The 14,709-nt window shown below is 24.4% G+C and overlaps 1 protein-coding gene across 1 annotated transcript in view; it reads right to left on the bottom strand.

The window, feature by feature from the left end:
- LOC114120361 (protein Wnt-11b-1-like) overlaps positions 1-14,709 on the bottom strand; it is a 20,419-nt gene extending 5,710 nt beyond the window's left edge. The window contains exon 1 of the mRNA XM_027982239.2: positions 13,671-14,709. Coding sequence (XP_027838040.1) covers positions 13,671-13,741 — 71 coding nt within the window. The 5' untranslated portion in view covers positions 13,742-14,709. The remainder of the gene's footprint in view (positions 1-13,670) is intronic.

Below are 14,709 nucleotides of genomic sequence, written 5' to 3'. Positions count from 1 at the left end.
AATTTTTAAATGCTTTATGAATGAAATCAAACACGATTATATACAATATAAATTAATAATATGCTTAGTATAATAAATTAATATATTATATAATTAAAACAAAAAATTAAACTAAAAAAATATTCAATATTTTTATTTATTATTTTCGTTCTTATTTTTTTTAAAAATGTATACTGGAAGTCTAAGCGTATAAAACCTTAAAAATTCACGATGTCTGTGTAGGTCTTAATCCCGCTATAGTTTAAACCAGCGGTCTCTGGCCTACGGTTCGCTAAGGTTTTCGAACATCATGCCCACCAAGTTAATTAATGTTTTGAAAATGAAACATTAGTTTTCATCGCTTTTTCTTTTTATAATTATATTATTCATAATTTCTTATTAAAAATGTACCTATTAAATTTTTGGCCTGCCATATTAAAGTATATCAGATTTGACCTGCCGTAAAAATATGTTAGAGACGACTGGTTTAAATAATAAATGTCCTTGATCAGTGTCATGATTTTGGAAAAATACATTATTTTTTATATAAATCACAATAATTTAGCAGACAGTTTAGAGCATAGCCGTTGAGAAAAAGTAGTTTTTTATTTACACATTAGTTTTTCTATATACAAGCGTAAAAATTCAAAATAAAATTAAACCGTCGGCTTGATTAAAAAAAAAATATTCGTTTATTATTATTAAATATTATTTCGTTCAAATTTATTAAAATCAGAATAATATACACAACTAACTTGCGATGAGATGATCAAATAGCGAGATGACAACACTCGTGACTTTTTAAATTTTTTATACAAATAATAATTAATATTTCTCGCGTTCCATTAGATTTTCCACGCCGCTAAGTTTGAAACAAGATAATTCCGTGCCACGCGCCACTTGTTAACTACCTACTTATCGAAAATCTACATAGATATACTATATAGTAGACATTTTACGTATTATCAGAGCTGTATTTAAGAATTTTCCACTCCGAGCCAATAAAAAATATTTTAATACTTGTAATTAATTAAAATAATTAATGAAACACGAATCTACACAAAACCAAGTAAAAATGAAACCTATGAACTAGATTGGATTAAACTTTAACTATAACCCTAAATAATACATAAAATAAAATTGAATGCTCATTTATAATATGTAAATACTAGAGGTACTATGTATACTTAAAATATTTAATATCATATTTTTACATAAAATAATAATATACCTACTTGTTGTTATATTTTCTTAGTCTCGTATTAACAACTAATTCTCAGATTAGATTCAGGGAGGTACAGGCGAGCATATAGGTTAGTGACTGGTGAAAGAGTTACACGTTTCAAGAATTGTATTCAATATTTAAAATAAGTATATTCTGCAAATCTTTGCAAAATGTATGTTCCTGTAATTTTATTTTTTATTTTCGTAATCCTTAAATAATTCAATTAATTTAATATTTAAATTTTTTAATGCAGAATAGTTTAGAACAATTTTATGTTTGACCCCATAGCGACCAAGCCCATTTCTTTTTCGTACGCCACTTCTATATTATGTGCATTGTAAGTATATATATATATATTAATACTAAGAAAATGCTTGGATAGCTTCGAGAAAATATATAGAACCGAATTAAAATTACGAACCTGTCAAATCGTTAAAATTTCACGATCGAAATCAGTTAATCGTCTTATTTTCTCGTTCGGTTTAAAAGAGTTAAAAGTCTTAAACCATATATTTTTTAACTGTATGTTTATAATACATTAAATATTATGTAATATATATGTATGTTTATTTTATTGTTGAATATTTACATTTCGTTCGCGTGTTATGATGGTTATCTATTAAAATATATATATATATATATAAATATATACACCAATAGGTACTTAAACCGCGTATGACGATTGATTTTAAATATTATGTATATTAAATATAAATTCTAATTTATTTATATGATCAAATTTACAACAGTTGAATGTAAAATAATTTCGAAATTTATAATAGTTTTCCCGAGTCATATGTCGTGCCAACGATTACATGTTCAGCTGAACTATGTATAAAATATCTTCATTGAGACGCACTTTCGTATTCATTAATCATTTACCTATAATGGTAGGTTATACATCAGTATATTAAGTACAACAATACACCACACAGGAGTACTAAAGATGGATACGATATCGTATACGCCATGTGTACCTAAATACTACATAAATGTTTACTTTAAATTCAGTTTTTAAATATATATATACTTGTGTATAAAATATCAAGGAAATTGATCAGGATCAAGATTTCACAATATAACATCTACACACATATAGATATTTATATATATAACATGACTATGCATGCATTGGAATTGTGGACAGTAGAGTAAAATATGCATGGCGGTGTTTAAGTATATTGCAGACATCATATTATCTACATATTATATTTATTTCTCACTCTCATCGCGTGAAGATTAGGTACGTACTTATTATTATCGGAGTATCGGATGCTACAGTCAAATATGAGTAGAAGTTTGAACTACCTTTAATCTATATTATGTATATACTAATATATACTATATATGTCATTCGTATCAATAAATGTGTTAGATCTGTAATAATATGTCTGTATAACTTAAGACTGTATAAGTAATAAGTATGTAAAATGTAAGCGACTTAAGATCTACGTAACGACCGCCTAACCGGTCCAAGTCCACAGGACGATTGAATAATATATATAATATATATTATATTATAAATGTACTAAGACGTAAGTATGATAACCTATATCTGTTTAGTGTTTATAGTTATAGTGATACATGAATGAGAGGTACCTATACCGTCATGAACAACATAAAAACTCTGAAAACCGGCAACGCATATTTATTAGCCATTAATGTACATTTTCACCCCAATTGTTCAATTAGGTAATTTATGTTTGGGCGGTACACCATATATTATACACATTATTATATAGTTAAACTCTACAATGCCAAAAAAAACCTTTTTCTAATTACATCTCCAATTAAATTGTATTTGTTATTTTGTACGACCACCGCCGCACTGTTGCATTTCAGTGGCGCAACTATATAAGCCTATCTTATTAGCCATCTTATTATAGTACCTATCTTATATCTTTTGTCATCGATCTTTCCGAAAGATTTTCAGAGAACAATTATCTCTATATGAGTACATTCGGCTTAGTATGTATTCTATAATATATATGTTAATCCGGTCATACGGCGAGACATAAAAAAAAACGATCATAACATATAAATTTTACCATTTTTACCTCCCGCAGTGTTTAAAATAATAATAATAAATATAATATAGATATATTAAAGTTGCACTATTGCAGATTACTGATAATCTAAATAGGTAGATATATAATGTCTCCGGGCAAATAAACACGTATTTTTTTTAACAGTAAACACTCCTCATCTCGGATAGAATTAATGTTTTGTAAATATTTTATTTACATAACTTGAAGAAATCATTGAAAAAAAAATTTTAAATAAATATTATAACTTTTACTATTTTACATTGTTCATTTTCTTTACTTTTTTTACTTTTTACTACGGCAGCTTAAATTTTGTAACTCATGTTCACGAACCAAATATTATTCTGATAATTTTTATGCAATAAAAATAGAATTTTGAACGAATCGGTTATTTTAATTCGGATTTAAGAATTTTAAGTTTTAATACGAATTATGTTACGAAATAGAAAATACATTTTTCGTAGTATCTACGTTACTTAATAATCTAAACTTAAAAAATAGTAAAAACTATAAAAAAAAAGTTCAAAAATGTTGTTTTGTATGTATAGGTAATTGTGATATTTGATATTTGATTAACAGATAAAATAAAATAAATAAATAGATAATTAGATAGAACAAAATATATAGAATATAAATACAATAAGATAATATACGAACATAAACTACACTTTTAATACAAACTAAATAAATAATCCTTGTACAGTTATTTTTAACAATTATTCTAGTGATACATTTTTAAGAAGCACATAGCATAATATAATACATAATTATTAATTATGTATTTATTAAGTATTAACTATAAAAATGTACATTCATCTATTAATAATCAAATAATAAAGTAATATAAACATTACTAGTTCCTATTAAGCCATTAAGGTATTATATAAACCATTATAATTTATGTGTTATATTTTTTTAGTGGTCATTGGTCAGTGGAAAATTTCTTTACAAGTGGTGTTGATGTGCTGAGCACAAAGTTATCGTCGGGTTTAAAGCGTGGTAATATATTATTATTTATTCATGTTTGGATATAATTTCAATTGATAAACCTACATTACTTACAAAAAATAGATGACCACGAGTGTGTGATTAAAATAAAGCTTTCAGCTATACACTGAAAGAAACAGAATAGCATATAACACATCGAAATTGTATACGTTACATACGCGTTACAAATGTGACACATAAGGTAGTAATGTATTACTATAAAATATTAACTAAATTGATTCGGGTGGGTCGTGGACTTCACAATATAATGTAATATACCTAGTGGTAATGTAATACACTACATAATGTATAATCCCATACACTTTTTACTAATTATAAATTGTATAATATAGTTAAGTTGAGTGTTGACAAGTGTTATCGGAACACTGCATTAATTAGAATAGTATGAAAAACAATCATGAGCAAGTTTTTTTAATCTTAAATATAAGTATTCGCAATACTCGTTAACACATAATAATATATTATGGTATGTAATATAATAATACAATAATACACTTATTATATGTCAGTAAAAGAAACAGTTTTTCTTGGGATGTAGCTGTATAGTAGTTTTTAATGATTTTTATTGCGAATTTATTACTCGTATCAATATTATGCAATTATAATTTATAATATACCTACGTCGTAATTTTCGCCTTGTATCATTTTAAATATATTTATTTTATTAAGAATAAGACTCGACAGTTTTTCATGTTGATACAACTTGCAGGTTAATAATTGTATTCATTTTTTTTTAAAACAATTGTTAATTATACAAGTTAATTTCTCTAGTAAAAAGTAAGTATAATTCATACAGATATTTTATTTTAGCCATGAAATATAGAATAGCTCTTCGCCTGTGTTTGTTAATAAATGTATATTTACAAGCTGAAACACTACGAGTTGTAAGTATTTTCACCTTCTGTAGGTATTAGTTTAGTACTTAAGGGTGAAATCCGCAGTGTGCCTTATTTTGCGTCGATGTATTAATACTCGTACTTCGTCTCTTTTGTTGCACGATGATGATTAGAACACAATTTTAGAGAAAAAAATTGGATAATTTTGATAATTTAAAATATATTCAACCAATAAATATTAAACAGTGGAAATTAAAGAGGCGGATCGGCTTTTGTTTTGGAAAGTAAAAAAAAACATAATAACATGTGTTATTTGCTTAAACATCAACTCAATTAACAAAAAAAAAAAAGCAAGTAATGAAAATACAAAGGTATAGTATTATAGGAAAGTACTAAATACTTAAAGTTTTCCTCTGATCTGTACATATTATTAAGTTATTTAAAATGGCATTTAGATAAAACCAATATTATTATTGTTCGATAATGTATATAGTATATAACTTGTAAATTGTTAACAAAATATTTCACTATTTTTTATTGACAAGTAAAATACCAAAAACCACTCAATTAAGTATTATAAATTATAATATATTCAATTTTATATTTTCATACATATTTATCGATGAAGGACTTAAAAACCGGTCAGGGCTATGGCAATATAAAAGGGTAAAATAAGATACATTGCTATATATTGTTTTACATTTTATTTTATACATCCAAATATTTCGATCCGATAAAAACGTCAATTATATTCATATGCATACGAATGGTACTGATCTAAAATCAATAAAGGTTGAAATGTCTTACGGTTCATAAAAACTGATTATTGGGTGAAAACGATCTAAATAATTGTCTTTAAATTTATACAATCTAGGTACTTATAGCTGCAACTTAAATGAAGAGAAAGGACATTGAGTCATTGTCGATAAACCTTGGGGTAAAACAATAATTAGAATTTTAACAGGACCTATATTATATAGGTTCATAAGTACGTAACCAGCTTTTTACGATCTTCCCGAAATTAAGTAGGAAATTCATAGTCAGTTTCCTGTACCGCGACTCTCTTTTCTTATAATTCAAAATACATTCAACACCCTTTGATACACAGGGGAATTTAATAGAATAAAAATAAAATAAAAAATAAAATTAATTCATTTAGATCATTGATTATTTTATTATACAGATAATCGTAAATTAGCAAAAGGGAATTTGGGGGTTTTAGTCACACTTATTATAAATAAATGTAATGGATTTTATTATCTTTAGAGGCTAACTTATGGTCTTAACAACTGAAAACAATAAGAGATGTTATAGAAATTCTTTGTTGTACATGTTATAGATTTACAATGTACCTTTTTTAAATTTTAAACACAATTACAATATTGGTTTGGTGACTATAGTGGTCTGCACTCTGCATATAAGTGCAAATAACCTATTTTTTTGTAGAAACTGATTGTCCCACAAAGTATTGACAAAAAGTACTTGGTGTCTATATCTCCAAACCTCCACAAACTCAAAAAAATAACTGAATTTTGAACTATTTTGAAATAATACTCAATTAAACAAAAATGAGTTTGTTTTATCTAATACCACATTTCGTATGAAAATGCAATAACCGAATTTATGATTATTATCATTTATCGTAGTCCATGACTTAAAGTAAAATAAACTTAAAATAACTATATACATCATTAAGCACTTACTATCAGAAATCAGTCACGAAAACAAAATTAAAAAAACTTTTTGCATTTTAAAAATTATTTTCTGGTTTATTTCCTAAATGACATCCAAAGTTAAAAAATAAAATATATACTTGATCATGACTGAATAATGAATATACTTGGGACGGATTATACCACCCCCAATTCTGGCTATTTATGACATGGTCAATGGTCATAGTAGAACTTGTAATAAAATGTGAATATTTTTATATGCCAATATTTATTTTTCCAATTTTTATGTTTTGATTAAAAATATTTTTTTGGGACTATTTAATCGACACCATGAACACAAAATTAAACATACCGTGATTTGAGAGTCAGTAAAATCTTACAAACCACATTGTCAAGTGGTTTTGTAGAGTAAACGTGTAAATTTAACAGTACTGGAATTGTATACACATTCCAACGATTTATTCAAGAAAATATACGTAAAAAGTAACATACTTATATTTCCAGTACGTGATTAATCGTCTAGATACGCACGCTACAGGTGTACAGAAATTTACATTCACGTTTTCGCTTTTAGCGAGAAAACATTATTTCTGAACACTTAAAAAATTATGATTTTCTCGTTGCATCGTATATTTTTCAAAATTAAATTAATAGGTATATTAATGTAAATATAATGTAAATAATGTGACTTTCGTATATGTTTAATTTAACTTAAAGATAAAGATGTGCAATACCATGGTTTATCACCTTAATACAAAATACCAAGTAATAAACCTAACCAAACTTAAAAATAATAATTAGGTATATTCAAAATTTCCAACAATACATACTTGAAAAATATTAAAGCATCAATATTTATAAAGTATTTAATTAAAGTATTCTTAAATTATTTTTAGATTATACCTAATATTAATAATATTTTTTTAAAAAAAACCCCATTGAAGCAGAATTCTGCTGAGGCCATAAAAACGATCAGTTTAAATGTTTTTTTGCATAAAGTTATATGTATGAAATGTAGGTAATTCAGATCAAAATGGGATAGTTATTGAGTCTTTTTATAAAATACTAAAAAGTATAATATACTTATATAATAATATTAATAAAAAATTTATGTGCATAATAAATATATAGAGGTTTACTATTAAAATTCCAACTACAATATAATATGAAAAAAACAACAAATTATTATAATTTAAACCGTGGTTGTTTTGTCTAAAATAACTATAAGATTATATCTGCATTTAATATTTTAAGTATTTATTCCACCTTGATTGGATTTTCAGTTAAGTTAATGTATATTTAACAAGGAAAAAAGTGCTGTATATAAACGAATATAGCATTGCATTAGAAGGTATAATAGTAAATAGCTACCTATATAATATATATATATATTATTACATACATTATTATCTATAATCCATAAAGTGGCATTTTAGTAGGTATTCCATACCTACTAGTAATCGAGTCTGAAGTCATATAGTGTTTATACTCATTCCGTCAGTTTTTATTTTAACACATACATAAGATTATTTCAAATAAAACCAATAATATAATATAATATGTTATTTCAGTATAGGTAAATAATATAAAATCAACTAGATGCAAATACACAATGATTATTTTATTGAATATTTATTTAGCTTTTCAATGCTAATAGATAGTATTGAATATAAATGTAATAGTATTAATTTTAGTTATCATTTATCAACATAAAACTAAGTTATGAAACTTATGTGAATAATTATTTTAAAATTAACTTTAAATATGGTTATTGAAAAAACTATTAAAATATGAAATCTATAGGTGACAAAGATCTGAGTATAGATATCGTACATAGTATATCGTAAATGATATTTAAATTATTAGTATAAAAGTAAATAATTATTTTAATTATATGGTCTTATATAGACAAGTAATTACACATAATAATTCAAATTTAAATCCTGTTGATAAATTTAATTATAAGCATTAAAATCTACTTTTCATGGTTAAGTAAATTTATAACTAGACATATATTTCAAATATATATGACACGGAGATGAAATAGAGGAAATAATATGATAAAAGTCAATGAATTAATTATTAAGTACATTTAAAAGCTTATATTTAATATCGAACTAATAAAAAACATAATTTTCTGACAATTAAAAAATCATTTTGGTTTTATTTTTATTTTAATAAATGACAAATGACATTTAATACTAATCAATATATTTATTTTAATTTTATGATTTGTTTGTTTAAATGATAAATAAACTACCTTTTTGATAAAAGTATTACCCTACATTCTAGTACGACGTTTGTGTTTTAAATAGGAATAGCCTCTATATAGGTATACTATTATACTATAATATATACCATTATACCTTTATTGACATTTATGTAAATTCAAGACTTATAATAAATAATATAGTATAAATATACAGTGTATAATAATTAATAGGTATATCAACTATGAACGCATTTTTCCAAAATCATTTATCATCTTAAAAACACATTCTAATTTTAAGGTAAATTAAAATCTAACTTGTAATTAGAGTAAATAAATATTGTAAAAATACGCACTTATTGAATTATCATAAATTATTTAAAACGTTCACCTATATTTCTCCACGATATATTTAAATTAATAAATGTACAATTATTAAATTAATATAAATAAAACAGCAGCATAAAAACAAATAAAACTTCTTATTTTAATGTTCATATGTACAATGTTTTATTATATGTTTGAATCTGGCACACCAAAAATATCGGTGGGGGGAAGTCATAAATTAAAAAACTGAACATTTTTGTCATTTATCTTAAATTAATATTTCAAAAAAATGTATACCTATACATACAATTATTACACATTGCATTAAATTATAAATATACCAACAGTAAAAATAATTTAAATTAATCTTCCATGATAAAGTCAAGAATATTTTTTGGGGGAGGGTTCAATCCCCTTCCCTTCAACCACTCACGTGTATAAGAGCCTCGTTCAAATATAGATGTACATTTAATTTATTAGTTGGAATTTCGTATTCATTGTATTCGGCAGCCTATCACTATCACATATGATGATCTACTATGTTTTTAACCAAACAATTGACTAGAGATGACAGGAAGATATAATAATGGTATCATTATTCGTTATAATATATATATCATTATTTATTTCATTGTTCTCGTTTCACTTATCCGACTAACATGATGTTAATATCGAATCAGCATTATACATCCTTTTCAATTCGCCTTTTTTTCTATTCATAAAACGAAAGTGTCTACTCATGTTTCGAACAGTAATAATTCAAATCTTACAAAGAATGTGTTAGGTAGCTAGGTATTGTTTTAAGCCATTTGAACACTTATATTTTTGAACCCGTAAATAAATTATTTTTGGAATGAAAATTCATATCGTTGAACCCTTAAATTTTGTTAACATTTTTTTTTTCCACAAAGTATTAAAAGCAATTCCTATATAGTTTTTTTTTGAATAATTTTATTCACATTAATTACCTACAAATTAACTACCTAATCAATAACAACCACTTAAAATGTTCCATAGGTTTTATATATATACCAGTACGTAATATATTGTGGTTAATATTACAAGGTCGGATAATTTAACTTCAACTAAACCTTATATTTCTTCCCACTTCATCAAATTTTTATAGTTAGTAATATAGGTAGTGTAGTGGTACAATATATTTACTAATTAGTAATTAATAATTGCCAATATTAATATAATACACGTGTATGAGCATGCATCATATATTTATGTATTTATTTTATTTTTTTTCGTTCAGGGTGTGCCCAGACATAATTGACACACCTGTAGCTCCGCCTATGAATTTGCATCAACAAATATTAATTTTTTTCTAATAATTTTATTTTTCATTGAACTGAAGTTATCAAAATATTTAAAAAAAATAAAAATAAACATTTAAATATTTTATTGAAATAAATATATACATAAATAGTTAAGTAAACAAGATTATTTTTTAAAATTTGAATAATAAAATAAAAACATAATAATTAAGTCGATTACAAAAAGTGGGTAAAAAATAAATAAAATGCGTATCAACTATTCAGATATAGAAAACATTACTAATAAATTAGATGAATCTTTATCATTTGTTAATGGGAAATTATCATACATTTTAAGAGAACATCGTACTAGCTTATGTGTAGTGTTCGTCGTATTAACGCATATATAATATATATATATATATATTACGTTCAGAAGAATCCATTTAAATATGTCAACTCAATATTTCAAATTTTTAAATTCGTATGACTCCAAGCTTCAAAATTGAAATACAAAAAAAGCCTACGGAAGGCTCTGGATAATATTATTACCATTCAAATGTAATAATAGGCCAAATCACATAAATATTAAAAATAACTGAGTAGAATGGTTTAAACTGAACGTAAAAATTGTCCATATTATACGTTAACAAGTCTGAGACTACATAAGTATACGAGTACAACATCGTCTTAAATAGATAGGTAATGAATTCATTTATTTTATATTAAATCAAGATGATTATCCCACGTATCTATAAATGTATAATCGTGGGTGAAATTGATAAAGTTGTTTTGATAATTTATCTTTTTAATCATTGTGTTAAAAAAATACATCAAACCATATATTATCTTAAGTACATGTTTTGTTATTAAAATACTATAAAATTATGTCATGCCTATATTAACTCAATTAGTATAAACTAATTGAGATTTTAATTAAATTGCAATTAAGTATTTTCCAGTTTTTTCATTCATATAGGTTATAGTTATGATTTATAGAGACACCGAAAAACACGTAAATCCTGTTAATTTTGTTCAATAATATATTTTAATTCGGCAGGTAACAATCCTTTTTACTATAATGATTTAGTACAAAGTATTCATATGAATATAGCTGCTTAATAAAAAATTACATTGAACGTTAATAGCCATTTGGTTGTATTTTTTGTACCTATTTTTTACCTATTATAGGTGCATTGTATATCAAGAATAAAATGATATACCTATTGTTAAATTTCAAAGTTAATAGTAATTCAAATCATTCCAAAATCTTAACAATGGATTTAAAAAAGTTAGATAATATAGTTTATTTTAAAGTATAATAATACACATATAACTTTAAGGAATAATAAACATAGCTACAACTCCCGTGTAAATTTTTTTGATGCTAAATAAAAAAAAATTCATCAATCATTACCTACTAACTGCCATATACTCATTACACCATAAATCATAATATATACAAGCTAATTTTATAAATCAATTAAAAAAATTATATATTATTATTGGACATGTAAATTAACTTAAATGAATAATGCGATTGCGTTGTATTGAAACAAAAAGTGAATATAATAATAAAACAAAATATAACTTTTTAACACTGACAAATATTAATCGCAGTAGTATATTTAATACCTACGCATGGGCTGTTAACGGAAAATTTACCCGTAGTCCATCCATTATAAATGTGATTTTGAAGAAAAAATATTCAAAAATATATTTTTTCCTTTTTAAAGTATACGTAGGTCGATGGTTTCGTTTACATTTTTATCGTATATACATGCAGTAGGTAGGTATTGTTTATTATATTTAGTGGTAGCATTATTACTCTTTTTTAATAAGTCTTTCGTAGTTCCGTTTCCGAATATCCGAATAAAGGTTTATCAATTATTTTTAAATTTAAATGTATCATTCACAAAACTTACCAACCTACTTATAATGGATGTTTAAATCGTGTCTATACGTAATACGTATACCACAACTATACTAAAAAATAAAACTAGAAAATAATTAAAAAATTAAATTAGTTATTTTTTGAGATAGTTCTATGTTTAACATATAGTTTCATTGACAAAAATACTGAGCGTCTATAAAGTAATTTATTCACGCCCATTCAATAAGGCAAATCCAATCACAACCGGCATTCATTATAATATTACGTTTGTTTATTTGGCGAGGTTAAAATGCATTTCAATTGTTCAGATGTTCAGATTAAAGCTAGATATTACATATTTATTACTTATAAGTTATGATTAATTTTTTTTAAATGCAGACAGGTGTAAACTGCGTAGTATAGAAATGTAGTTATGTAGTTAAACAACTTAAGGTATGATTAATGAGATCGAAATATAGAGATATGATTGACATGAGTAGGAATATTTTCGAGAAAAAAAAATATGAGCGGGATAAATGGAAAACTAAATTTGAATATAAATTAATTGTAATAGGTATAATGTATATTATATAATATATTATATGATCAGTATAAAACTCCGAACACATTATTCAAGCAAAATTATGATTATTTTAATTTTTAAAACCATATAAATTCTTATAAAATACATAAAACACCAAATATTCAAGTCCTATTAATTAAAAACTTTAATTTATCCGAGACACTAAACGTATACATCTATAATAATTTACCTTATACGAATATATATATTAATAAACTGTATATTTCTAGACAAAAGTTTATTAAAATTTAAAACGAGTACTGTTATAATGTTGTCTACTGACTAGTGACTACCTACTAATTAAAATAAGACTAATACCTAGAATAAAAAATATTTCCTATAAATTCTGCTGTTATTTTAATAAATATGCCCCGAAAGAATGGTTTCATAAAAATCAATTAGGATAATATTTTTAAGATATGCGGTTATACTTAATACAGTAATGTATTACACAACAACCAAAAAGTATTAAATAATTTATTTTTTTATATTCAAATTTATATCATTATACATATATATATATATTTATATAACTTATAGACCTTATAACATAATGTGTTGGTCAGATAAATTATATAATTTAATAAAACTTAAATAAGTAGAAAATAAAATTGTTAACGATTTTAAAAATAATATTGATACTTAATACTTACAGCCATTGAATACTGTTCATCTGTATGATTAACATAAGGAACACGATGAATACGGATATCCGTTTCCACATTACGAGTTCAGTTTTTTTCAAGCACAGTCTTTTTAAGAACAATATAATTTTTCGAGGTCATAAACTAGAATTCTGAAAATCATATCTCTTCAAACAGTTCGGTACTTATAATTTTTTTCTATTAAAAATAATTAATTGATTCTTTGTTATAAAATACATCATTTTGAAAATAATAAAGTAAAGTAAAGTAAAGTAATGTTAAAAATACAACATTAACGAACATAATAATAAAACCATTAATTTTTTTATTATTAAAAATAATTTATTGATAAAAAAACAATTTAACACTTATAATAATTAAAATTGCATTTTATAATTATATCAAATATATTATATATGTATACTTATTAATTTGTGAATATAAAACGTAATTTTTTAAATTTAAATCTATATATTATAAAATAATAATTCTTTTACGAAATACAGAATTAAAGATACTCGGAAGACCTTCCACAAGGATACAGACTAACAGGTATCTTGTTACACGCACAACTGACTTGACACTAGATGGTAAATTACTCTCTTATAGACTAGTTTTTCTTACTTTTGTTTAACGGCCCAAATTATTTCATTTGGGGGGAAATGTGTGTTTTGTGTGTGCGTATATGTGTATGTGCCGTTTGTGTGTGCGTGCTTATGTGTATAGTGTACAAGTGTAAATTTAATAAAGATTTATGCAAAATAAAATAAAATCACAGGTAACAATAAAAAAATAAAATAAAATCCATGGTTCATTAAGTATAAATAATAACATGCCAACACCAAAAAAATAGAAAACACATAATCATTGGTGATGTGGGCCTCGAAGTACAATAATTTAAGGACAACGATCAATTAAGGAACTTTTAAAATATTAACGATCAACATTAATCATTATTAATACTAAATACTAATACTAAACTACACGAAACAAAAATAAAAATACAATAATTTAACTCATTAGTACATTTAAGCAGCGGACATAACTA

The sequence above is a fragment of the Aphis gossypii genome, chromosome 2 (genome assembly GCF_020184175.1).
Source record: "Aphis gossypii isolate Hap1 chromosome 2, ASM2018417v2, whole genome shotgun sequence".
Taxonomy (NCBI): domain Eukaryota; kingdom Metazoa; phylum Arthropoda; class Insecta; order Hemiptera; family Aphididae; genus Aphis; species Aphis gossypii.
The sequence above is the reverse complement of the archived record's forward strand: the minus strand, read 5'-3'. Positions and strand labels throughout refer to the sequence as shown.